Below are 27,544 nucleotides of genomic sequence, written 5' to 3'. Positions count from 1 at the left end.
CTGGGTTTGGATCCCAGCTGGGCAGCTTTGCTGGCTCACACATGCAAGCGCGCGCACACACACACACACACGCACACACACAGAGTCCACGGCCACTGGTCTGCGCCTCTACGTAACTACACAGTGTCACACGTGTTGCTCCTTCACAGTTACTTATGAATCATCACAACCACAAAGGCTGAGCACAAGAATGTCCAGGCTTTTCCATCCTGAGGAAAGGGTTTAGAATTAAGGATCAGTATCTTTCTCAGCTAAACACACGCATAACACGGGCCAGCAATTCCACTCCATAAATACACCCAACAGAAATGCTCACATACGTTCCAAAAGACGGGAACCAGAGTATCGGCATACTCACCGCAGCACTGTTCCTACCAGCCAAAACTGGAAATTAACCAACCGCCCATCAACTGTGAATGGACACACTGTAGTGTCACACAAGGAGCTGAATGAGCCACCAGCATAGCGACAAGGTGACTGAATCCCACAGAGGCTGAGCAAAAGCAGCCAGAAGCAGCAACAGGTAACCGTCATCAGGCTGGCCACCGCTCCTGCGGGGTGGCAACAACTAGAAGGGAACATGGGGAAGGGGGACCTCACGTCGGCTGGCAAATGTCCCATTTCTCGGGGGTGCAGGGACACGTATGTATTCAGCTGGGCAGATTCCAGTTTGGGCATTTCATGTACACTCTCCAGTTGAATATTCTATGTGCTGTAATCAAAATGGGAAGACAAAGTGTTATAATTAAGAAACATGATTTTTTTAAATCAATGTAAGAGGTAGAACAAAGTCCAAATAATACTGCAAAAAGTAACACACACAGAAACTAAAAAAATAGAAAATAGCAGATACAGATAACAGAATTGAAGGGGTAAGAAAGCCAACCCCCCCACAGTGGTCAGTGATGACCTCAGGGAACAAGGACCCGCCTTACAAACCAACAGGCGGCAGGTCCACACACGCCGCACAGAACGCAGCCGGCCACAGGCAGTCGCGGAGGTCAGAAACAGCCGGGGGTTAAGACGTAAAACCCTCTAGATACAACCTGTGGATCTGGGTTCAAAACAACCAACTGCGAAAGAAAGTTCTGGGGCGGCTCGGGGGTCGCGAGCACAGCCTAGCCATCAGTCCGGGTCCCAGCAAGAATAGGGCCGCACCTGGGCTGAGACCTGCAGGGGGCCGCAGAGGAGGGAGCAGCCGCTCCTGCCTGCCCTGGGGGGAGGGCAGACTCCCCCCTCCGCCCCTCGTCCCCCCACGCTGGCTGCCGGGCTTCCCCCGGCCAAGCCCACCCGGAACCGAGGTCGACGCGTGTCCTGGGGCAAAAGTGGCGCCCGCGGATCCGAGTGAGCAAACGGAAGACTGGCCAGCTGTGCTCTCGGGTCTGACTGACGGGCACTGTGGCCGCTGGGAGGTCACTCTGATACCGGGCAGCACAGACCAGGAAATGGGTAAAGCCGTGGCCCCTCGGGGGAAGACACGGGGACGGTGGGAGAGCGGGGGAGGGGTGGGAGGAGGGGACAGAGAGCCGGGAGTGGGCCACGGAGACTGCCAGCCCTTCAGTGCTACGTGGTGCTGGTGGGCACGTGCGACTTTGACGAGAGTAAAAGTCACTAAAATGCGAAGACTGGAGAGAGTGATTCCTGTGGTCCCCTCACTCCAACCTCGGCTAACCTGGCACTGCCACGTGTGGCCCGGTGCGTCTCAGCCTTCCAACCTCTCAGCCACGCCCCTGTGCTGTCCAGGGACACGGAGCCACGGGGGCTCCCTCCCAACCCGAGCCACTGGCCGGGCCCACCACGGTGATTACCGTGACTCCGAGACACCCGGCCCACCGGAAACACACACCGCGTGTGACGAGAAACAAGGGCACGCTGCACACGGGAGGAACCGGCTTTTCTAGAGAAATTCACCAGCTCGTTCTTAATGCACACGGATTTAAAAGGGACCCCAGGTTAGGAGCCGACACACTTTTCTGTCAGGGCACACAGACGGTTTAGGTCTTCCAGGTCACTTGGTCTCTGTCGCACTTCGCTGTCGTAACAAAAACCAGACGCACACACGAGACACCGACAGGCGTGACTCCGTCCCAGTCAAGGTTTATTCAGACACTGAAATTTGAACTTCATGATATTCACATCATGAAATATTATTTTGGTTTCAATTTGTTTTCCATCATTTTGAAAACGTAAAAACCATTCTTAGCTCACAGGCCCATAAAATCAGGCAGGGGCAGCGTCAGACCCGCAGGCCTGTGTGCCAAGCCCGTCTTTTTTTTTTTTTTTTTTTTTTTTTTTTTTTTTGAGACAAGAGTCTCACTCTGTTGCCCAGGCTAGAGTGAGTGCCGTGGCGTCAGCCTAGCTCACAGCAACCTCAAACTCCTGAGCTCAAGCGATCCTCCTGTCTCAGCCTCCCGAGTAGCTGGGACTACAGGCATGTGCCACCATGCCCGGCTAATTTTTTCTATATATATTTTTAGCTGTCCATATAATTTCTTTCTATGTTTAGTAGAGATGGGGTCTCGCTCTTGCTCAGGCTGGTCTCGAACTCCTGAGCTCAAACGATCCGCCCACCTCGGCCTCCCAGAGTGCTAGGATTACAGGCGTGAGCCACCGCGCCCGGCCACCAAGCCCGTCTTGAGTGACGACACCGACAAGACCAAACCTGAATTTCCCCTGAAGCCGAGACCTTCAAAGCAGATCACTGAGAACACGGGTCCCTTGCCAGGCGCCCCACAGTGCCAACGAGCTCCGGTCCCTCACACGGGACGATGACCCGGGCGTGGCCCTCTGCTCTGGAACCGCTGTGGCGTGGGAGAGGGGGCCTGGGCGTTCCACAGACAGCACTGTTTCCACCAATGTTCAAAGAAAAGGCACTTATGAAAAATCTGAACCATTCCAGCTTCTGAAATACACAAAGAATTTTGTCTCTAAGTCCCCGGTGAAACCCCGCGCCAAAGTCATCACCAACGCGCACAGCAGCTCCCACGCCTGAGACGTAACCAGAGTGGGCAGGAGCCAACCAGCAGCCCGGCGGCGAAAGAACCTCATGGCGCAGCCAACGCTTCGGTCCCACAGCGTGTGCGCCGGAATGCCCGGCGCAGCGTAGCGCGAGACTTGTTCCACTGTTGTGCTAAACACTTCCGGAAAGTCGCAAAAACCCTGTCCTTATAGATCGGTGATTAGAATTCGGCTAACAACCCGGTTGCTTTGCAGCCTATGCAAAGGTCAAATCAAGTAATAAACAGGCACGACATCGTCAGCCCAAAACTGGGCTCCCGGCCAGCGCCCATGTCCTCACCCTTCCCGAAGCAAATCCACCTCCTGGGCCAGGGCTGCCTCACAGAGCTCCCTGCGACGACAGGCACGTTTCTGCACTTCCCACGTGCTGAGCACGGGAAACGAGGCTGCAGCTGGGAGGAGCAGAGGGGTTAATTCTGCCGAGTCTCAAGGTCCCCACGTGGCAAGTGGCCGCCTGCAGGGCAGCACAGCTGGAGGGAGACGGTGGGGCAACGTGAAAATGTTTTTGTGGCCAACACGTCACCACGCAACGCCTGCCTGCAGCTCTCCCCTGGAGAAAGACGCGGCAGCGTGAACGGTGTTGTGGGTACAGAAGAATCCACAAGTGCCTCTTCCGGGGGTTCGCGTGGCCTCCACCACGAAGATACAGTGCTTGGAGGCGCCTCCGCTCCCACCCTGCAGTCTCCTCAGTCAGCCAACACCCTGCGTGGCCTCCCTTCAACAGGGGGGCACAGACCCCCACGAAAGCCTATGCACAGTGATACAGAACATTCTAGAGCCCAAGAGACCATCCTGTCCCCCGAGCCGTGCTGGTTAGGACCTAACAGCCACCACCTTGTTCTTCTTAAAAGGAGCTGCCAGGGTGAGGGGGAAGCGACAGCGGGCCCTGCTGTCCCGAGCTGTGAGAGCCACCACTGGCACAGGGTCAGCAACTGCAGGCCGCCGGCCCCGGCCTCGTCCTCTTGGCCTGCCCGTTGGGCCCAGGCGGGGGGCTCTGCCGCCGCCGCCGCTTCTCCCGCTGCTGCTGCAGCCGCTCCTCTTTCTTCTGCAGGTAGGAGGTCATGTTGTCGAAGGTGGCCTTGTAGAGACCGCTGAAGCCGGCGTCGGCACCAGCACAGCCTGGGACAGGGAACAAGAACAGATGCCAGGTGGGGCGATGACGCGAGACTCAGCCTCCAGCAGGGGCCCCCGCGTGCCCAGAACTCAGAATTCCCGCAAGGCCCTCCCACAACAGGGAATTAACCTGGCGACACCCAAAGTGGACTGTGGACGGCGCCTTCTGAGATGGCTCCCATGGCGCCCACCTCCTGCACCTGCCCCGGCTGAACCGGGGACCAGCTCCCGACAGAATGGGGCACCCTGGGAAGCCGGGCACCGAGGCTGGGCCTGCACCCGCCGGCGCTCTCCCACCCCGCGCTGGGGAGGCCGCCGCTGCGAGCTGCCCTCTGGAGACCACACAGCAGGCCCAGGCAGCAAGGAGGGCACCGTTCCTCCCCGGGGCGCCTCCCCCTGCTGCGCCCGCCCTCCCGCCTTCTGGGTGGGGACACAGAGGCCGGACACCCCGTTCACCGGGTCTTTCCTCGCTCCTCCCCTACGTGGAGCAGTCTGTGATCTGCTCCTCTGCACAGTGCTGGGCCCCCCCCCCGCCCCCGTCCTCACCTGCCAGCATGGCCCAGTGCCCACGAACAACGCCGGAGACTGTCTGCACCACGGCACTTTCGGGAACCGACTGAAGAGGACAAATGGAACACGTTCCTCAGGAAGGAGGACCGAACACCCAGCACCGCTCCCAACGCCCACTGGGTGCGGCCCGGCTGCCGGGCTGGGCGAGAGGTCAGGGCCAGCAGCCTGGTGACCCCAGTGCTCCCCATGAAGACCCCGTGAGGAAGCTCCGCATCCCGTCCCGACTGGCCCTGCACGGGGCGAGCTCTTCCCCGGCTCAGGGGCCCCTGGAGCCTGGCGGCCCACATCAGGCAGACGGCTGCTTTTCAGATAAAAAGACCTGAATGGTTTAAGGGCATCTCCAAAGCTTTGGCAGAAGAGCAGGGCTCACAAAGAACCTCCAACATTTCATCCGCCTCACCCCCAGCGGCCCCGTGAGATGCCAGACAGGCGTCACCCCCACATCACAGGGCACCGTCCACGGCCCTCACCCCTTCCTCCGCCCGGGAGGCTCCTCGTGCCTGAGTGCCTGGCCAACACCCCGGCCGAGGCCACGCTGACAAGCATCAGCAAATGCGACTTCTACACCAAAGCGTGGCACGGGGAGCCCCCGGAGAAATATGCCAGTGACGGCAACCCCCCCCAAAACAACTGCTACGGCCACCACCACTGGGACAAGCCGGCCGGGCACTCAGCTCCCCTCACCCACAGCGAGGCCCCAGGCCTCTGTCCCTCAGGACACAGCCCCTGGGACCCAGAAGTGACCAAGCTGGAAGAGGCTCACGTGCAGAACCAAAACCCTCGCCGTCCCCTGCCATGCCCGGACGTGGAGAAGCCGCCGAGTCTCACCTGCCACTGGCCGTCCATGGGCCTGCAGAGCACCAGCGGGGCCTCCCGGCAGTCCTGCAGGGCCCACAGTCCCCGCGACTCCTCGAAAGCCACGTCCCACACCCGGTGCTGGAACGACAGCCGCTGTCTGTACAGCAGCTGCTGCCTGAGGGCGTCGAGCTGGAAGACGTAGACCTCAGGGATGCTTTCCGCGAGAAAGACAGGACGATTACTGAGGCCTCGGGCCCATGCGGGCACCATCCCAGACAGCACCCAGCACCCAGTCCCTGGGGACACCGTCGTCAGGGGACAACTGAGCCAGAAGACCCAGCCGAGCTGCTCCCAACTCTGTGACCCGAGACAACCGTGACATGCCACGTGTTTGCCCATACGCTCTGGGGCGACCTGCTGCGCAGCAACAGACAGCTGATGCCGGGCACAGGGAGAGGGCGAGAAGCTGCCATCTCGCCGTGTCGCAGAGGGGACTCTGGTGCTGGGCTCGGTGCCGCCCGGCCGGCACTGCCGTCCTTGCACCTGCGTCCTGATTGCTAAAACACGCCGAGAAACTTTACCAGGCTTGTCACAAGGACAAAACGGGAAGTGCAGGAAGCACCAAGTACCGTCCTGGAACACAGCTGCTCAGGAAGCATCAGGGGAGTTGCATTCGCGCCCCACGTCACCCATGAGCCACCAGCCCCTATGTGGGTTCTGTCACCCTCAGTTATGCAGTGGGACTCACCGAGGTGGATGCTACCACAACTGACCCGCAGGGGAAACCTACATGCTCAAAAGGCCACGCAGAGGCCACTGCTACCCGCTAAGCCCTGGGTTAAGCAGCGAGTAAGAGCGCCAGCTTAGAAAGAGCCCATAGCCCACACAGCAATCGTCAAAATGCAACGTGTCCCCGAGAGAGGTGTTGTGCCAACATCACCGCCCACAGCCTCTGAACTGAGGGGACACAGCCCGTGGGCCGACGGGACCCCCCACACCCCGTTACCACCCCTGCAGCTCCGTGCTTACCAGTCACACAGCAGCGCGACGCAGCCCTCCCGGCGCCAGAACGCGATCCTGGACGCGGCCAGCCTCTGAAAGGAACAGCAGCGGATTAACCACGACCACCTGTTGGGACCCAGTGTGGGCCGTGCCGATCAAACGGAACAAACCGAAAGACGCTCACGGATCCCACCCAGCATCAGAGAGAAAGAGGAGATAATGCTAGAACATTCTGGAAGGCAGAGGAGCAAAGGAGGGCAACGGTGACTCCCTGGTTCTCAAACGGACCGAAATGCTAAGACAGACGGCAAAGGCCGTTCTGCTGCCTGCCCCCCCCCCCCCCACCGAGCCTGCGAAATGCCTCCAAAAACCAACAAATGGGTCAAAAGACGAGGACGGGGGAGAAGACGGTGCACGCGGAGGAAGAACGAGATTATTAACTCCGGAGACACTGCCCGTGAGCTTCCACACTTCCTGGCAGAGGAAATACTGCAAATGAACGCCCGTCACCTGACGTGTGGAGGGAGAGACCTGGTGCCCGCCCTGCGAGGGCAGCGGCCCGGCCTGCGGCTCTCCGTGGGAACGGAGCCGACCCACCAGGACCCTTAACCGACGCCGGGCGCTCGGGCTGCCGTGAGGTCACCCCCAGGTGGACAGCCCTGCCCCGCTGGCAAACCCACCTCAACGCTCTGAGCTCAAAACCACTAACTTTCCCACTTCCAAGTGGGATCAGAGGCCCCTCTGTGAACTAGCCGTCTGCCGCGAATAGGGCAGGGCACACGCTGTTTCCCACTCACGTGCCCGGGCACCTTCAGAACGTCCCCCCCGCGCTGGAAGGCGGCTGCCCCTGACAGCACAGCAGCTGCGCGACTTTCCCGCTCCCGACCAGCACCCGGCGGCCCGGGGTGGACACAAACAGCTACCTTCTGGCCCCAGGGCTCCGCCGGCTCTTGCAGACTGGCCAGGTGACAGCAGTACAGTTGGTGGCCGCTTTGGTACTCCCACAGCCTCAGGGTGCCATCCTGTACACACCAAACGGACAGGTCAGCAAGCAGGGTCACAGGGCTTCCGCCAGCTGTGGGTGACACAGAGGACGGCGGGGGGTGCACTCGATGACAGCCAGCACCACCTTACACAAGAAAGGCTCCCTGCTTACCTACTGTGTGAAGAGCTCACGCAGAGCACCAAGAAAAACAGGTGAGCCCACAGCAGAATGGGCCAAGGACACTGACAAGCAGACTGTCACATGCTAGGGGGTCGAGACCATGTCTGCCGTGCTCGGGCCAGGCACGCGCGCGCACAAAGGTGCACTGACACTTCCAGGATCCTGCGCTCACACAGGGACACATGCGTACTCAGGAGCGTGTCACCACCGTCCCACTTCACTGCTCAAAAATGGGTGGAAAGGACAGGACCATCAGCCACCACGGACAGTGTCGACTGCCATGACCTTCAAGGACAACACGTGCACCAGGGCTCTAAAGTAATCACCATGAAAAAGAGAGTTTCTATTTAAAAAACTGTCATTCCAGCACTGATCACAGCGGACGGGAATGGAAAGAACTGGTGCGTCTGTGAGTGGCGGAAAACTCAGAGACGGAGCTGGGCCCACGCCAGCACCCACCGCAGCAACCCCCACGGGACTGAGCAGACAGGCGCAGACGGAAACTGAGGGGACAGTGGCATCATCTGCAAGTACTGTTAAATGACCAAAAAGAGGGAAAGTATAATAAATACCCCAAACTGCTAACAGCAGGTATGAGTCCAGCGGGTGCTGGGATATGAGTGTGTACACACCCCCTACACACAGCCACACACACTATGCACACACACCCCTCGCCACAAATTGGTCAAACATGAGACCAACACACACATCTACAGGTGTATACACTCATGCCCAAACCTCTCTACAAAAAAAAGATGTTTAAAAACCACAAACCCGCTAGGACAGACAACAGGCAAGAAGAGAGGAAAAGACAACAGTTGAGAGATGTCAAGGAAACCCGTGACACTAGAAGCAAATGAGCAGACTGCCCACAGAGAAGGACGCTGTGACAGCGTGAGCGGCAGACCAGGCAGGGGCCGCTGGCCAGAAGGCAGGGGTGACAGGGGAGCTCTGCCAAGTCTTCCCGAAGAGCAACTGGACCTCCCGATCCCTGCCCTCAGCCCCCGAACTCCAAGCCAGCAGAAGACAGAGCTTCACTCTTTGGGGAAGAGAAGCCAGACGGCCCCGGTCTCAGGGACGTCAGAGACACACTGAGGAGAGACACCTCCCAGGGCGCTGGGGACGGGCGATGACCCCAGGCAAGAAGGAAGACCAGAGACACTGGGCACCCGGAGAAGAGACGGACGGACCCGCGTGCACTGCAGGGTCCCACAGGAGGTGGCTGGGCCCACGCCCGACACCTGCCCGGACACCTGCCCGGACACCTCCAACGCACCGGCAGGCGCCTCGTCCCTGACAGCAGGCAGAGGGGATCCCGGACACCTGAGGAAAACCTCCAGGGAGCAAGCAGACACACACACACACACACACACACACACACAGCAGAGGAGACCAACCACAGCAAGGAGCAACTACGAGGAGAAAACGCACGCTCCACCTCGGTGAGATACAAAGACGCTGCACTCAGAGTCCAAGGATGGGCAGCTGTAAAAACCCATTCTGAGGACAAGAAAGAGCTCCTGAAAATTAAAAATAACAAAATAAAAATCATTTTTAGGCTGGGCGTGGTGGCTCACACCTATAATCCCAGCGCTTTGGGAGGCCAAAGCGGGAGGATCACTTGAGCCCAGGAGTTCAAGACCAGCCTGAGCAACACAATGAGGACCTGTCTCCTAAAGAAAAAAAAAAAACAATGACCACGTCCAGGGACCTCAACAGCTGATCAGCAGGTGCCCTGCTTCGAGGGTGCCCACCATCCCCTCCAGGCAGGCTGGCGGGTGCGTCCAGCAGCTCGTGGGATGGGCCAGACCTCCAGGAGTCAGAGACGGTCTCCCTGTCAACTGAGATCCGGACGCTGTCGTAGATGGAGCAGCAGCCCTCAGAGCGGATGCCTTTCAGACCCATTCCAGTTCACCACGCGTGTGAACGCAGCACACGTACATGCACACACGCACACACACGTGCATGCACACACACACAGGGCCCTGGATGAGCGGCTATGAGCGAGGAGCGAGCCACGGGCAGCTCTAAGAAACAAGCACCATCCAGTGTCAGCCACTGATGACTGGGGACACACGGACTTCAGAACCACAGCGACCCCCACCCAACTGGCCCTCCCCCACCCCGCGGCAGCCCTGTGCAAAGCACTTACCCCGGAGGAGGACAAGAGCAGCTCAGGATGACCGGGCACCACGAGGATGCGGCTCACAAACCTGTGGCGAGACGAAGCGGGTGTCAGCCGCCCCAGCTGCCTGCAGGGCGGCCGCCTGTTCATCTCAGGGAGAGAACCCTTCTCCGTCCCAACCCCCGACCTCCAACAAAACCAGGCAGGATGGGGAAGAGGAGCACGTGTAACCAGGTGACAGCCCCCGCACAGGGCGAGGCAAGTCGGACCCACACCCTGTCATCCTTGGGTTACCAACATGAACCTCTAAGCAAGGGCAGGGCCCTGGGCCCGGCGGCACCTGAAGGCTCCCCAGCACCCACCCTGCCCCAAGGCACCTGTGCCGGAGCCTGGAGACCACAGAACCCAGGTGACACGCAGAAGACGACCGCAGGTGAGGGCAGCCAAGCCAACAGGCAGCCTTGGATCAGAGCCCGACAGCCCCTCAATGACAATGCGGACTCTCACTGACCTGTCTCTGCCCTGCCCAGCCCACCCTCGAGGGCTCAGCCTGCAACAGCACAGGACACAAAGTGCCAGCCACTCTGCCACCAAAAGAGCCACCAAGAGTCTAACGAGCCACCCAGCTCTCCTGAAACCCATTTGGATGTGCTGGTCACGAACGGGCACCTGCAGGGGGACAAGCCCGTTTTTCTTCCCCGCGCTAGGACCGCCCTGGCCCTCACGGAGGGCTGCCTTCCACAGAGGCACTGAGGTCCCGCCCTCAGGTCCTTCAAAAGGAAAAACCACCACCCTACGCCCAGGACAGACAGAGCACAGCAGGCGCGTTACGGAGGGTACGTGTGCCTCACAGTTCTCAACAGGAAAGGCTGGAAACCACGATTTCCACAGGTTTGAAACACAATTTTAAATAATAAATTATTAATATTTGTTAATATTTATTCAATCACAGAAGTATCCACTGAGCACCTACTCCACGCCAGGCCCGGTGCTGAGGACTGGAGACAGCAATGAACACAACTGACCAACACAACACCAGGACGCTACAGGCAATAAACAGATAGTTAAGTATCAGCAAAGGGCTCAGAACAGCGCTGTCTGGCAGAAATACAATTCCAGCCACAAATGTGAGCCATGGATGTCATTATAAAGTCATGAGCCACCATGTTAAAAAACTAAGAAGAAACAAGTGAAGTTGATTTTAATCTTATGTTTTTACGGAACTCGATACAGCCAAGTGATGGGGCATTTCCCGAGGGGGAGGCTGGGGAGACCCGAGGAAGCGGCAGCACCGAGCGGAAAGCATAGGTGAGGAGCCGTGTGGGGAAAAGCGCTCCTGGCAGCAGACGCAGCATGTGCAAAGGCCCTGAGGCAGGAGCACGTGCCCAGCCGGGTAGGGAGCTGCAAAGACCCAAGTGAGACACAGCAGAGGGGAGAGGGCCGGGGGCTGGCAGTTCATAAGAACCTAAGAGCTGTAGAATTAAAGAAAAATCAAAACAAGCTACCACAAAGTATCAAACAAACTGAGTGGCCACTGGCCTTCTTGCAGGTCGACTTTCTGTGTTCCACTCAAACATCAAGAAAACATGAGCAGGCCAGGTGTGGTGGCTCACGCCTGTAAGCCTAGCACTCTGGGAGGCCGACGCAGGAGGATCACTCGAGGTCAGGAGTTCAAGACCAGCTTGAGCAAGAGCGAGACCCTGTCTCTACTAAAAATAGAAACAAAAAATTAGCCAGGCGTGGTGGCTTGCACCTGTAGTCCCAGCTACTCGGGAGGCTGAGGCAGGAGGATCACTAGAGCCCAGGAGTTTGAGGTTGCTGTGAGCTAGGCTGATGCCATAGCACTCTAGCCCGGGCAACAAAGCAAGACTCTATCTCAAAAAAAAAAAAAAAAAAAAACACAAGCAATCTCAGAATTGAAGATTGAACTGAATCCCTCCAATTCTCCCACTGCCTCAAACAATGGATTTTAGACATTTCAGCCAATAAATAAACTAAGCACTTCTCCTTTACACAATTCTGCTCAGCCTTTTGCCTGCGAAGGTGAGACTCCAGAATGCCTCCCACGCACGTGGAACCCAGCTCCCGACCGAGAGCTCCTCTGCCACAAGACAGAGTCGCAAGGCTCAGAGGCTGGGTTCAGAGTGTGCTCCTCGTCCCCCAGCACATCCACCTACTGACCACTAACAACCGCCAGGCACTGCCCAGAGACCTCTGTGCTGAGAATGGAGTTTTCCAGAAACACGCCCTGGTCAGGAGGCCAACGTGGCACTCACCAGTGAGGGAGGACAGACAGGAGGCAATGGCTCAGAGCAAGCTCCGCTCTCCCCAGGCTGCAGCAGGCCACACACCAGCGGGTCTGCAGTGCCCAAGCACGGGGGGCTGGTCTCGCCCGAGCAGCGGCCTCACCAGCTACCACGGCACTTGGTGTGGGGCCCGCGGGAGAGGAACCAGGTCCCTTGGGCAAAGGGTGCCTGCCAGGGCACCACCAGCTCCCAGCACCACGGCTCCGCCTGCATCTGTCTGAAACCTGAGCCTCTCTGTGCTGGAGGGGACGGGAAGGGGGGCACTCACTCTGTGTGCCCGAGGCAGAAGGACTGGATGCTGTGGGGTGCCGCCGCCCAGCTCACCCGGATCTTCTCGTCCCGGTCAGCAGTGAGGACGAAGCTGTCGTCGGGACTCACAGCCTGTGTCAGAGGGGGTTAGAAAAGCAAGAGCCACTTGTTTGCGCACGCGGCACCGTGGGAACACCTGGGTTTTCTCCAGTGAGGGGTCTGCCTACCCACTGGCCCTCCTCCCTCTCTGGGGGGGTCCCCAGCCGGGAGAGTCAGCCCTCGCTCCTCCTCGCTGGGCCCAGTTCCCACGGAGGGTCAGAGCCCCATCTGCCCATCCTGTTCCCCGACCCCAGCACACGCAGACCCAACTCCTCTTTCCACTTGCCACAGCCCGCCGCACCCTCCTGTCACCATGCCCCAGGTCGCCTTCCCCGAGTGCCACGTCCAGCAGACACCCCGTCCCGTGAGGTTCCCTTCCTACCCCACCCTGTGTTCCTGCCTGTCCCGTGTGGGTGGACCCAGTTCCACCCCAGCTGTGGGCCGCGGCCTCACTGCGCTCTGGGGGCCCAGGGGCCTGGGACACGTGGGGCAGGGCTGCTGGGAGGAATACCGAGGTGACATCCGTAAAGCACATGGCACCGCCCGGCCCAGGACGCCAAGCCCAGGGCTCGTGGCGCACCTGCCCCTCCCACCCCCCTCCACTAAGGCTCCTGACCTGGGGTCACCTGGGGCCCGACCAGAGCAGCTCCTCACAGCTGGAACCGTCGCCCAGCTCCTAACTTGCCTTTGTCCGCCCTGCTGGCTGCTTCACCTTCCCAACCTCACTCCCGTCGCTCTCTGCTCCCCAATACGCAGAGGGACGTCGCAAGCGCGCCCCAGAGGCTCAGGTGCCCAGACCCAGGCCTCCTCGAGGACGCGCCGACCTCCGCCGTGCCTGGAACAGACGCTAATTCTGCGCACCCCCACTTACCACGTCCAGCAGCATAGACAGGTGACCAAGTTCAAGACGGCCACATCCGTGTGGCTCCGACACCGAAAAGGAGTAGACGTCTCCAGACTTGTCGGCCACCAAGACCTTGTCCTCGGAGGCGGTGAAGGTCAGGGCCGTACACCTCCGCACCACGGCCCTGGAAGCCCAGACACACTCCCGGTTAGTTTCCGTGAGCCGGACCCTTCGACACCGCGGCCGCGTGCTCTGTGGCCGGCGCTGCACGCTCTTCCCCGGCGGCGGAGACGGTGCCCGAAAAATAAAGGCAACGCAAAGAACTGGAGTGAAGTCAGTGCCTTACACAAATTTTACTTTTATAATTTTTTTCTTTAAGGAAATTACTCCCAATCAGGGGTGGGGAACCCGCGCCCTCCTGATTTCAAGACTGTTCTTTCCTGAGCACCAAAGGAGGCAAGAAAGCTTCATCCTTCCCTGCTGCACCTTTTAATGAAAGGATTCGTTCTACAAAATGTGGATTCAGCTGAAAAGCCGCATGCAAGGATCCAGTAGGCTACGTGGCGCCAAGGCCGCAGGTCCCCCACCCCAGCCGGCAGTGGCGCTGGCACGGACAAAAGCGGGCACAGCCACCTAGGGCCCTCCCAGCCTCGCCGTGCCCCCTGTGGGCCACCTGGCCCACACCCAACCCACTGCTGCTCCTCCAGCCACACCAGACCAGGAGCTCCCCAAGGACTGCCGCGCCCACACTAAAGCGAAGTGACCTTGACTCTTGTCTCCATCTTACTCAGAGCTTTCACAGCCACCCAGACATGACAGGGATAACGTCTGCGACACCTAAAGAGTACCTGCAACTCACTGCCCACTCACCACCACCCCCAGCCAGGCCTACACACCCGCCAGGTCCAGCCACCGCCACACCTCTTAAGGCAGTGGCCACCCTTCGAATGGTGGGGCTCACTTCTGGTACCCCGGGTCCAAAGCCTTGGCGCCGGGCACACCCTCTGTGTGGTGAAGAATTAACCTGGCCTTTGGCCGCATCTCCTGGGAGGTAAATTCTAGGAACAGGAGGGCCCTTGGGCCCCACGACACAGCCCAGCGTGATTCAGGACAAGGTCCTGGGGCCACGCAGTACCCGCTGTACCTCTGGAGGGGCTGGGAACTAAGGTGAAGCACCCGGACCGTATGTGATCGAGTCCCAACAAAAACTCGGGACACCAAGGCTCGGGCAAGCTTCCCCACGCGCGTGGTCACACACCAGTGCCAGGAAAGTGCCACCACCCACACCTCCACAATAGGAGCCCCTGGACACGGCCCCACACGTCCCCTCCCGTGGCTATGTCTGGACCTTCTCATTGTAGTGAACAGTAACCCTGAGTAGCACAGCTTGCAGTGAGCTGGGCGAGTCCCTCTTATGGATCAGTGAACTTGAAGGTGGCCTTGGGAACCCCAAAACTTGTAGCTGGTGTCAGAAGCGAGACCGGTTTGCAGACAACTCCTACAAACTCACATCCGCTGAGTTGAAATGCCTGGAGGTACCAAAGCAGGGAGAGGTACAGGGAACATACCGTTTTAACAGTGGACACTGGAAATATCCGAACTGTCCAGTAACAGGGACAGACACAACGTCCACAACAGACTGCTTTTGGGGAGACACAGGCTGCAGGCAGCACATGCTGAAGGCTGCAACGTCACACATACAAACATTACATGTGCAGAGGAACATGGAAGGGCGTGTGCTTGCGCCTCCATGTTTATTCACACGGGACTAAGGGGGATTTTCTTGTTCTCACTTGTACTTCTCTGTGGTCTCCCAATTTTCTCTATGGGCCAAAATTAAAGGAGAAAAATGTAAAAATTAACATGGTAGGACTGTGCCACACCGTATTGGAGGCAAAGCGGTCAGAACTAAGAACTTACTCTCAACTTCCATGATCTACCTTACCACGGCTGACAGAGAACCCGGCGGAAACCCTGCAAAGGGCTCGTTACTAGCACGGGGCTCTCAGAACAGCGCCAGTTTTCAGCCTCGAGCCTTCGCACAGCTCACCAGCTGAGGCCGATGTGCTGGGAAACACCGACCCAAAGTCTCACGTCACCCCTGTACTCCTCACAGTCCACGTGGAAGTGAAACTTTTGTAGGTGAAGTGATTTAAAAAAATAAGTTTCCTAATATATAAAGAGTTCCTACAAATCAATTAAAAAGGAACTGATCCCAATGGAAAAACAAAGGATATCTTTAAAAGCACGCAAAATACAAATGATTGTTAAGTGTATAAAAAGTTGGTCTGCCTTACTCATAGTAAGTATACAAGATACCATTTTTCTTCTACCAGACTGTCTAAAATTATACAGTTTGATGATACCACATGTGTCCAAGGTGGGACACAGAGACACTCTTAAACTCTGGGAAGTAGAGAGATAAGCCCCTTTGGAAGGCAATTTGGGATTATCTATCTAAATTATAACTGCACCTATCTTTTGACCTGGCAGTTCAGGGGAATTTCTTCTACAGATTTACTCACAAATGAGAACTATTGTTACTGGGTATGATTATTCATTGAAGCACACTTTGAAAAATCAAGACAGCAAAATGCAAGTGAAAAAAGTCCACCATCAACAGAGGGACAGTTAAGAAAACTGCTGTAGACCCACACAATGGAATTCCAGACAGCTGCACCATCTCTCTGGATTCTAACTCTTCGCCAGGGCTGTAACCTGTGCTGACGTCTGCCTCCCTTCTTTCCAATCCATCCCTCCAGATGTGCCTGTAGAAGCCTCAACAGCCTAAGTTTAATTCTCCTTCCAACACAATCCTTCAGTCCTAGAAACATCCAGGTCTCCTCTTACCCAGGCAGAACACCCCGTCCTCTGATCACTGCTCAGGTCCCTTCACCAACATGGGTGACCTGCCGTAGATTTACGAGATCTAACGAGGGAGTGGGTCAGAGGGCAACCTGAGCTCTATTACATCCCTCTGCTCGGAGTGCAGTCCACAGCCCAGCAGCATTGGACTCACCTGGGAGCTCATCAGAATCACAGAACAGAGGCCAGGCATGGTGGCTCACGCCGGTAATCCTAGCACTCTAGGAGGCTGAGGCAGGAGGATCGCTTGAGATCAGGAGTTCAAGACCAGCCTGAGCAAGAGCAAGACCCCATCTCTACTAAAAATAGAAAATTAGCTGGGTGCAGTGGCATATGCCTATAGTCCCAGCTACTCAGGAGCCTGAGGCAGGAGGATCTCTTGAGCCCAGGAGTTTGAGGTTGCAGTGAGCTATGATGACACCACTGCACTCTAGCCGGGGTGGCAGGGCAAGACCCCATCTCGGGGGAAAAAAAAAAAAAACATATGGCCCCAACCAGGCCAAATGAATCAGCATCTGCACTTTCACAAGATACCCAGGCAGCTCTTGTGCATGTCTCTGTCAGAGCTTGGCCAAAGCCTTTACTTTGGCAAAGGAATCACCATTGGATACCTTTACATCATTTAGTTTTTAATTTTGGGGAGCCAAAGCCCTCTTTAAGAATCTAACGTGAATTATAGAAGCTCTGGACAGCAGCTGGTATCAGAAAAGCAAGAATAACTGTTATGTGCTGAACTGTATCCCCCAAAACTCATATGCTGAAGCCCTGACCCACCCAGTACCTCAGAATGTGAGCTCCCCAGAGGTGACACAGAGGTCACATGGGTGGGCCCTAATCAATCTCACTGGTGTCTTTACAAGAGGGGATGAGGACCAGGCTCTGTGGCTCCCACCTGTAATCCCAACACTGGGAGGCCAAGGCAGGAAGATCGTAGGAGGCCAAGAGTTCGAGACCAACCTGAGCATCACAGCAAGATCCTGTCTCAACAAAAAAATAGATAAACAGGAGGAGGAAATGAGGTCACAGGCACACAGAGGGGAGACCATGTGAGGACACAGACAAGGTAGCCATCTGTAAGCCTAGGAGAGAGGCCCCACAGGAAACCAACCCTGTCCTAACAACACTTTGATCATGGACTGCCAGCCTCTAGAACTTTGAGAAAATTAATCTGTTGTTTCAGTCCACTAGTCCGTGGTGTCTTCTTTAATCGCTGAGAGGTGAAAACTCCAGCCCGCCCTCCTTCCCACAGGTTGTCCCAAGAAACTCAAGCCAAGGCCAAGCTATTAGAAAGTTCCTGTGCCTGTAGCGATCCCTGTGGGAGGGGCTCAGGGCCAGACACCTCAAAGCCACCATGAGGACTTCACTCTGACTTCAAGAACATTTCACACCTTCTACGTCCTAAACAACTTATTAATATTGCAGCTATCCTGGCAAGAGGATGCTGCTTACAGGCCTTTCAAGATAAGGACAAGGTGAATTCACAGCAGTTAGCTGGAAGCAGCCATGTAATATCAATTATAACTTGGATACATGGCAACATTTAAAAGTCATCTTCTTACTGGCAAGCCATCATTGCCTTGGGAGGGGAGCAAGAGGGTGCGCACGGGGCGAGACTGATACATTACTGCATAGTCCTTTGTTTAATTTTGTTGTGTTTTAAGTTTTTTAACCATGTGCATCTATTACTTATCTGATATACAAAAACACACATATATAATAAGAACAATGCAGGTCAGGTGCAGAGGTTCACACCTGTAATCCCAGCACTCTGGGAGGCTGAGATGGGAGGATCACTTGAGGCCAGCACTCTAAGACCAGCCTGGGCAACACAATGAGACCCCGTCTCTATAAACAATTTTAAAGTTATCCATCTCAGGAAAGAAGAACATTAAAAAAATTTTTTTTAATTAGCTGGGCATGGTGCCATACATCTGTAGGCCCAGCTACTCAGGAGGCTGCAGTGAGCTATGATGACGCCACCACACTCCTGCCTGGGAGAAAGTGAGACCCTGCCTCTAACAGGGGCAAAAAAAAACAAACAATGCCATGTTTGAGGGCTTTATTTTAACCTGACTAGAACAGAGGACAGAATGGGCATTCCTTGCTTTTGATGCCACCTAGAATTTGGCTTTTTACTCTTCTCTTAGAAATTAAGATGAAATAAAAATCTAAACAGCTTAGCTCAACCCAATATGGGTGTGAAGCAGCTACAAAGGGAAATTCCACAAGCTTAGCAGTTCGAACACTATAACCTCGGTGTTTCTCTCTGATTACCAACTGATATTCAGGGACACAAGGATGAGGGGCCCGGGGGCTGACTCTGCTCATGTATATGAGTTTACATCAATGTCACAAAATGGTCAGAATGACTGTAGCCCTCACCCTATTAAGGAAATTGAAAACATGCATATTAGGAAACTGTCAGAGCCAACAAAAATGTATATCTGCCCAACACCGTGTACCACGATGTCACCCACCTCCTCTCGCCAGGACAAGGTGGCAGTGAGAAAAGGCAGCAGCTTTCACAAAACTGCAGGGTTCCCTCCCTTTCAGAACGTGACGGAGAACACGCAGGAGTGCAGTAAGGCAGGCAGAACACTTAAAGGACTCTGCCGCACAACGGGGGCAGGGGAGGCCCAGGGAGTCGGCGTGCTGGCCCGCGCTGCTGGCCTCCCCACCACCCTTCAGACACTTAGAGATAAGAGCACTAAACCCACCCGGCTTAAACTGTGGTGCAGATGCCTCAACCTATCTACAACCCCAACAGCTACACGGTGCAAGCTGACATCCTGTTCCTGCTAATCACAAGGGTGGAGCAACACTCTGGAGTACGGGACAGCACAGTGGCCAGGGGCACTGACCCTGGAGCCAGAGTGACCAACCAGGGGGCCCAGCTCTGCCCTTCCAAGCTGGCTGACCTGAGAGCCGATGCCCAAATCCTTGCCACCAAATGTGGGAGAGAACAACGCCCTTGCCACCCCCCAGGGCTGTTATGAGGATCAGATCAGTTAATACAGAATCAGTTAACAATACAAAGCACTGGAAACAGTGCCTGGTACCTAACTGGTGTTTATCACTGCTGTCACTATCACGACAGGCATGCAAGTACAAGGAGTGCACATGACATCTTAATTACCCAGCATTAGCATTTCATACCTGACACTCAGACATTGCCATGGTTTTGTACGGAAAAGAATCAGACGCTTACTGTCATCGGTTAAAGCAAAATAGCAGCCAGACTCGGAGAAGGTGGATGCCAGAATCGCACCGCTCCCCGGGACGAAGGGCAGCCCATCCTCCCTGAGAAAGAGAACAGGAAAACCATTAGGCTCCAACCGAGCAAATGCGGCTGCGTTCCGCAATGGCTCGGTGACCCTAACGTGGGCAGAGGTAGAAAACGGTAAGAGTTAAGAGGTTCATGTGGCCAAAATATTAAGACATATTAAGGGGACACGGGGAGGGTCAAAACAGCTCTAATTTGACAAGAGTGAAACGTAACTGAACAGAAAACCTCAGCACACGTGCCACAACCCACACAGCTGAGCTGGCAGGACCCCCAGAGAGCACAGCGCCCGCCCCTCCTGCAAAGGGACTAATCCGAGGCCAGAGGTAGGGATAAAAGCACATTGAAAACAATAATGATAAACCAAACTAAGCCACAAACCGGTTATACTAAAGAAAGCCACCACACACAAAATCACACACTCTTTCGTCTTTCAGTGAGCTGAAGTTGATTTCCCACACCCGCCTCCAATGCATTTTAAATGTTCACCATTATTTCAAGGAGCCAGTAAGGGAGCTGACCGATGACAGAAACTAAAAGTATTTAGAAAAGTCCTAATAATGTGCACTTAATGCCTAATCTGGAAGTTGCTTCCACATTTCTTTCCTGAGGTGGTACTTAGTCGTTATCACTCAGCCAAGTGACAGAAATTAAGAATTTGGCAAGTAAGACAACAATTATTTAATACTTCTTAGGCTCTCTGGTCTCATTATTCAAGCCATGACTCAGGCCCTGAAAAAGCTTCCCCATCATCTCACCCTTTATTTTCTTGTGACTTCTTCTCTGCAGTACTGCAGTCATAGACGAAGAGGCTGTTGTCATCGCTAAAGAGAAATAACAGAATGATTTCAAAAGGAGCACTTTGTTAATAAAAATGCTGATTTCCCCCCAACAAAAAATATCTGCATATTCATTAAATTACAAGTCTTGTCCACGACGTGAAAGTTGTCTAGGCACAATAATGCAGGGAACAGTCAAGTTTTATTTGCTTAATCTCCCATTTGAATCTGTCACACACAACCTGCATGTGTCTGTCCAAATAAAATTAGTTCAGTAAAACAAATGGAGGAAAAAACACTCAACAGAATTAAAATCCTATTCTTTCAGACACCAGAACATCAATGCAACCTGGTTGTAAGAAATTATGGGCCAGGCGTGGTGGCTCACACCTTGGCCTTTGGAAAGCCAAGGTGGGAGGATTACTTGAGGCCAGGAGTTTGAGAACAACCTGGGCAACACAGTGAGGCCCCATCTCTACAAAAAATTATTAAACATTTACCAGGAGTGGTGGCACACACCTGTAGTCCTAGCTACTCAAGAGGCTAAGGTGGGAGGACCACTTGAGCCCAGGAGTTCAAAGTTGCAGTGAGCTATACTCATGCCAGTGCACTCCGGCCTGGGTGACAGAGCAAGACCATCTTTTTTAAAAAAAAAAAAAAGGAAAGAAGAAAAAAAGAAATTATGTTCTGATATTGTTGAGTTTTCAGTGGGATTTTGCAGATTTAAAACAGGCATTTCTTGTTTAGAAAAATGTCTCACCTACCAAAAAAGCTCCCATGACCCCCACACACTTACCTACACAGGAATTACCCATCTTCCCCACTGATTAAGCTCTCTTTGGTTTATTCCACCCCGCCCTGTCACAGAAAAGGTATCTTGTACATATTTATAGTCTTTAGTGACTGCACCAAAACAATTTCCACCTGGAACACAGGACTCTAGAAAGAGAACTTGTCTTCCAAGTCCAAAACTTTGCCAGCCACCAGATTTCCTCAAAGGGCACAGCCTAAAGCAAGTATTTTGAGTCTAATACGCCAGTGGCTCAACTGTGCCACGTATTACACTGTGAATCTCTGAAACTAAATAATCCGGGATACGTGACAGGTTCCGAACTGATTTTTTTGAGATCTCAATTTAACATCAAATTGGCTTTTTGAAACTAGACGTTTCAAAGAATATACTGTTCATTTGACAGACACGTCCTGTTTGAGTACGAAAGAATCACCCACCGTGGGAACGGAAACAGGGGGCTGAAACTGACCATTACTAATTCCCCCGAGGCTCCTGGGTCAAGAGTATTCAATCAACAAATATTTACTGATTTAAAAATCCCGGGCGTCATCCTCACACTGGGGATAACTAAGGCAGGGAATGAAATTACAGACAGCAAAAGCAGATTGGTGTGACGGGATACTAGGGAGCCGCACCCTCGGGTGCGCAGGTGTGGAGGAAGCAGGCACCACCGCAAGGAGAGGCAGGCGAAAGGGAGTGCGCTTGGAGCTCAGTGACAGTGCACCGACAGCCCCTCTCACGAGGGAGACTCGGGCCCCGGCTCTCCGAATGCCCCAGAGCGCTTCTGGCCAGCCTCGCCCCCCTGACCCGGCCCAGCCCGCCCCAGCGTCCGGAAGCGTCCGGATGCGCCCCGGGCAGAGCGCTGCAGAACCACACCCAGGGCGCAAGGCCGGGGGCCGGTGGTGAGGGGCGCGCCGGGGCCTGGGCGGGGGGCGCCGAAAGCGGACGCTTCACGCCCGGAGGGCGGCCGGGCGAGGCGGCCGAGGATTCCCCAGCAGTCGCCCCAGGGCAGAGCAGCCCCAGCGGCGCGGGGCAGTGGGGGTCACCAGGGCTCCCCACTCCCAGACCGCCTCACCTGCTCGCAGTGGAGGTGGCCAGGAATCGGCTGCCACCCCGCACCACCAGCGTCTGCCCGCACAACGCCAACCCCGCGGAACCCGCCATGCGCCCGCCAGCCGCGCAGCCACCCACGTGCCCCGCCCAGGCCCTTCCGGTCGGCGCCTGACTGTGGCGTCACGCGCAGGCGCCGCGAGGTGACGCGGCGCCCGTGCCTGCGTGCGCGCCAAGGGCGCTGTGTGTCTTGCGCCTCCCGGGCGGTTTGGGGTCATTGGTGGCGGGGGCTCGGCTGCTCGCCTGGTTTATCCGACAGCACACGCGTCACACGCGACTGCAAGCGCTCGCCTCATGTTCGTCTTTTCCCTCAGACTGGGCACGGCCGGCTCTGGATCTTCCCGCTGTGGCTGGCGCGCCCTGGACAAAACCAGGTACCTACTTGGTGCCCAGTAAATAAATGTTCCTCCAAGAAATTAGGGAGTTTGAGTGAATGTCAGGGCCAGGAGGGGGTCAGGGCTGGGGTGGCTGAAAGTGAGCGTACTTAACCTGTACACTTAGACAAGCCAAAAACACCCTACCCTCCAAGTCTCCCAACTAGAAGTGATATTTTCCACCCAAACTATGGTTATTTTCTAGTGTTCTTCCCAAGATCCCCCAAAGTCTCATCTGGTCGCAGCATCACGCTCAAAATCAAGGCTATCCTGGTCCATTCAGGGTCGAAGGTGGCTTCTCCCAGGGAGCTCCTCTCCAGCCAGAGACCTGTCCACTAGAAAGATGAATTGTCTACCCTACACACTCAGTGTATGGTGGTGACACAGGGAACGGTAACCACAATAAACATGTCTGTGTGAAAAAAAGGGGGAAGAACAGGAGACACAGAGTGACACTGGTCCACAGCGATCCTGAAATCCACTTGGAAGTGGTCTTTGGGCCCCGCACTCTGCGTGCTGGCAGGATCTCCCCAGCCTGTATGTCAGCAGGACTCTTGCCTTTGCCCTCTTGGGTGTCCCTCTTTTTTCAGCACTTTTTTTGGTTTTGAAGACTGTGCCCTTTGAGCAACTTTCTCAACCTACTTCCTGCCTTTAGCAAATTGAGGGCCCAGAGGCCCTTTTTCACTTTAAACTGTCCAGTCCACGTTACACCAGCTGGCAGGGCTTTGTTCAGTACGACTCCCTTAAATATTTTGTGGCCTTCTCATAAATCTGATTCAAGTGCACTCCAACCCCAGAAGCCACTGGCACTGGTCTTTTGAGACAAGCCTGTCCTTTAAGATTTTTAAGAAATCCTTATGTATTGCTGAAAGAGTGTACTAGGCACCCTTTAAATCATTAAAATCACCTTGGCTTCAACATTGTTCTTGAGGCAATATTTTACTGGCCCCACCCTGAATTTGATATTTGTCCCAAGTTTTTACTTTGAGAATTTTTTGCCAACAACAGAGTCTGATGATGAGCATCCCCTGCCCCCCAATCCAGCATGTCCTCTAAATCCTGCTTGAAAACTAGCCAGTTGTGTTTTCTTTTTGTTTTGTTTTTTAGCACATTTCTTTTCTATAGTGTCTTAATATATTCAGGTAAAACAGGGTAATTTCAATATTATGCCAAGAGATGAACTTGGTCCAAGTCCAAGAGTTTAGTAGGTACCTTTTTCTTTAGTCCATGTTGCTGCAGGGCAACCGTTTTACCAAATCCTTCACCACAACACAGTATCAGTCACTATTTGTCCACCTCCTATAGTTTTCTCACCATTGTTCTAGTGTTCACTACCGATTTCTTCATTGGTTTTTCCAGGCTTCTGGTCCCAAGCTAATGCCACGTTATGGCAGCACTCACTTCTCAGTACAAATATCTATAGCATGCACACCTCCATGGTAGTCCTATATGTAGATCCACAACCTTATGAAAATTATGGCCATTTTTGTAATTGATCTACCAGATAAGCCTAGAGTGAGTGTGGACCTTCCTTTTTCCATTAAGAAACTCATGGATTGTTTCTTGTGTTGTACTTCTAGTCCTGTCCTGAGTGAAAGGTATTAGTAGCCTGGGAATCCTTGAGTTAGAATAATAGAACAATGGGCAAAAACTCGGCATTTAAATCTTGACATACTGGCAAGACAGGAGGTAAGCATTGTCTCAAGGTCTTTGAGGTTTTTTTTTTTAAGTGTATAAAAACAAAAACAGAGACCCCTTCAATTTTATGGTGGTTGTAATGGGTTGAAAAATGGTACCCCAAATATCTACCCCTGGAACCTGTGAATGTGACCTTGGGAAAAGTGTCTTTGCAAGTGTCATTGAGTTAAGCATCTCAAAATGAGATAATCCCGGATTTGGGTGGGCCCTAAATCCAATGACTTGTGTTCTTAGATGATAAAGGAGAAGACACAGAGGAGAAGGCCATGTGAAGAAGGAAACAGATTGAAGTTACATGGCCACAAGCCAAGGATCGTGGGCAGGACCAGAAGCTAAGAGAAAGGCAAGAAAGAATTCTCCCCTAGACCCTTCACCGGGAGCATGGCCCTGCTGACACCCTGACCTCAGACTCTGGCCTCCAGAAATATGAGAGAATGAATTTTTATTGTTTTAATCCACCTAGTTTGTGTAATTTGTACATGTCAGTGGTTTTTTTAGTATATAAACCAAATGTGCACTCATCACCATAATCAATTTTAGAACATTTTCATCACCCACGAAAGAAACACTGTGCCCATTAGCAATCACTCCCCATTTCCCCCTCTTCTCAAACCCCTGGCACCCATTAATTTATTTTCTGTCCTGTGGATTTCACTATTCCGAGCATTTCATATAAGTGGAATCATATAATATGTGTGATGTTTTGAGACTGGCTTCTCTCACTGAGTATGTTTTCAGGGTTCATGCACATTATAACATGTATCAGTACTTTTTCATTTGTATGGCTAAATAATATTCCATTGGATGGATATACCACATTTATCTTTGGCTGTTATGAATAATGCTGTTACGCACATTCCTCTAGGGATGGAATTGTGGAGTCAGATGGTAACTCATGTAAACTTTTGAGGAACTGCCAAACTGTTTTCCCGAGTGGCTGCAACACTTAATATTCCCACCAGCACTACATGAGGGTCCCAGTTTCTCCACATCCTCACCAACACTTGTCATCATCTGTCTTTTTGATCCCAGCCATCCTAGTGGTGGTAAAGTGGTATCTCATTGTGGCTTTGATTGCATTTCCGTAATGACCAATGATGTTGAGCATCTTTCCACGTGTTTATTGTCCATTTGCATATCTTCTTTGGAGAAATGTCTGTTGATATTCCTTGCCCATTTTATAGTTGGGTTATTTGTCTTTTTGCTGTTGAGTTCTAACAGTTCTTTATATATATATATATATATATGTATATGTATATGTATATATATGTGTGTATATATATATATATATATGTATATACTGTGTGTGTGTTTCTGAGACAGGGTATCTCTCTGTCACCCAGGCTAGAGTGCAGTGGTGTTCTTTTTTTTTTTTTTTTTTTTTTATTTTTTTTTTTTATTTTTTTTTTTTGAGACAGAGTCTCACTCTGTTGCCCGGGCTAGAGTGAGTGCCGTGGCTTCAGCCTAGCTCACAGCAACGTCAAACTCCTGGGCTCAAGTGATCCTCCTGCCTCAGCCTCCCGAGTAGCTGGGACTACAGGCATGCGCCACCATGCCCGGCTAATTTTTTGTATATATATATTTTAGTTGTCCATATAATTTCTTTCTATTTTTAGTAGAGACGGGGTCTCACTCTTGCTCAGGCTGGTCTCGAACTCCTGACCTCGAGCGATCCACCCGCCTCGGCCTCCCAGAGTGCTAGGATTACAGGCGTGAGCCACCGCGCCCGGCCAGAGTGCAGTGGTGTTAACATAGCTTCTGCAACCTCAAACTCCTGGGCTTAAGCAGTTCTCCTGCCTCACCCTCCCAAGTAGCTGGTGTGTGCCACCAGCCTGGCTAATTTTTCTATTTTTTGTAGAGATGGGGTCTCACTCTTGCTCAGATTGGTCTTTTTTTTTTTTTTTTTGTTGAGACAGAGTCTCACTTTGTTGCCCAGGCTAGAGTGAGTGCCGTGGCGTCAGCTTAGCTCACAGCAACCTCAGACTCCTCGGCTTAAGCGATCCTACTGCCTCAGCCTCCCGAGTAGCTGGGACTACAGGCATGCGCCACTATGCCCGGCTAATTTTTTCTATATAGATTTTTAGTTGTCCATATAATGTCGTTCTATTTTTAGTAGAGACGGGGTCTCGCTCAGGCTGGTCTCGAACTCCTGACCTTGAGCAATCCACCCGCCTCGGCCTCCCAGAGTGCTAGGATTACAGGCGTGAGCCACCGCGCTCGGCCTCAGATTGGTCTTAAACTCCTAGCCTCAAGCGATCCTCCCACCTCAGCCTCCCAGAGTGCTAGAATTACAAGCGTGAGCCACAGCACCCAGCCTTATATATTCTTGATACAAATTCTTTGTATATGACTTGTCTTTTATAATTTATTTAAAATTATACTCCCAACAAAGTCTTATTTCCTGACAAAGATAATTATTTGTTTTTTTTCTACCAATAAAAAAAGTCCAAAACAATGTTACTAATAATCAACAATACTAGTGAAACTTCTGGGTGATAGACAAGATTCAACATTGCAGCTGCCTTTGTCTTTGTCTTTGGAATGCATACCTTCATGCAGGGAGGGACCAATTACTGTGTTCTGGCCCGATGAGGTGGCTCACACCTGTAATCCTAGCACTCTGGGAGGCCGAGGAGGAAGAATCGCTTGAGCTCAAGAGTTTGAGACCAGCCTGAGCAAAATCGAGACCCCATCTCTACTAAAATTAGAAAAATTAGCCAGGTGTGTTGGCTTGTAATCCCAGCTACTTGGGAGGCTGAAGCAGTTTAGTTTACATTCTCAATGACTCTCCAACTCTGAGTCAGAGATCTCTACACAGTCAATTTAAACTGTGGAAGGGCTTCTTTCCCTGTGGATGTTGGAGGTGTGAAATAAAATAAAATAAAATCTTAAGGCTCAACCCCCCACTGGCTGACTGAATGGACCCCCTCGTGGCCAAAGGAATATCCTAAAACTAAATTGCCCACCATGAAGAGGGAGCTCAGACATGCCTTATCTTGCCCCCTCCCTTCTTGAGGACATCCTTTGTAACCCATTAACAGGTCTAATAGTATGCAAAACAAACCTGCAGATCCCCAATTTACACAACAAGTATATGTTTGGTGGTATATTGAAGAACAGGAATTGATAGTAGGAAAATGTGTGCTCTCTTTGATTCTAACTGATGCTATTCGCTTCTGTGACTGTGCTTGCTTTTAGTTGTTTGATAAATATAGTTAATCAGAATGAAAAACAGGTATAAGAGCAAGGGTAACTCCATGATAGGCTAAGCTTCCTGGATGTGAGAAGCTAACAGCCTAGTTCTGCTTCTGTATATATGGCTTGCTGGCTTGGTGCTTAGCGTATGGCAGGCT

The 27,544-nt window shown here is 53.4% G+C and overlaps 1 protein-coding gene across 2 annotated transcripts; it reads right to left on the bottom strand.

Moving 5' to 3' along the window:
* Positions 1 to 2,634: 2,634 nt before the first annotated feature.
* Positions 2,635 to 22,213, bottom strand: WDR4 (WD repeat domain 4). 2 transcript variants are annotated; one of them, XM_069472248.1, is made up of 11 exons: positions 22,085 to 22,213; positions 20,196 to 20,261; positions 19,311 to 19,454; positions 13,317 to 13,473; positions 12,366 to 12,478; positions 9,819 to 9,879; positions 7,425 to 7,523; positions 6,529 to 6,593; positions 5,530 to 5,713; positions 4,678 to 4,747; positions 2,635 to 4,137 (listed from the first exon to the last, which is right to left on the bottom strand). In XM_069472248.1, the coding sequence occupies exons 1-11, from the start codon at positions 22,171 to 22,173 to the stop codon at positions 3,944 to 3,946; spliced, it is 1,242 nt and encodes a 413-aa protein (XP_069328349.1). In that variant the 5' UTR covers positions 22,174 to 22,213; the 3' UTR covers positions 2,635 to 3,943. The 2 variants fall into 2 exon arrangements, with proteins under 2 accessions (XP_069328349.1, XP_069328351.1); XM_069472250.1 differs by having other exon boundaries at positions 7,419 to 7,523; positions 22,085 to 22,176.
* Positions 22,214 to 27,544: the final 5,331 nt, after the last annotated feature.

Source organism: Eulemur rufifrons, chromosome 7, assembly GCF_041146395.1.
Source record: "Eulemur rufifrons isolate Redbay chromosome 7, OSU_ERuf_1, whole genome shotgun sequence".
Lineage (NCBI taxonomy): Eukaryota > Metazoa > Chordata > Mammalia > Primates > Lemuridae > Eulemur > Eulemur rufifrons.
The sequence above is the reverse complement of the archived record's forward strand: the minus strand, read 5'-3'. Positions and strand labels throughout refer to the sequence as shown.

Coding starts and splice junctions, on each gene's coding strand:
- WDR4 (XM_069472250.1), bottom strand. CDS start 22,173: ATGGCGGGTTCCGCGGGGTTGGCGTTGTGCGGGCAGACGCTGGTGGTG. Junction 13,474..19,310: donor TGGCAATGTCTGAGTGTCAG/GTATGAAATGCT, acceptor CTGGGCTTCCAG/GGCCGTGGTGCGGAGGTGTA. Junction 4,138..4,677: donor GCACTGGGCCATGCTGGCAG/GTGAGGACGGGG, acceptor TCCCTGTCCCAG/GCTGTGCTGGTGCCGACGCC.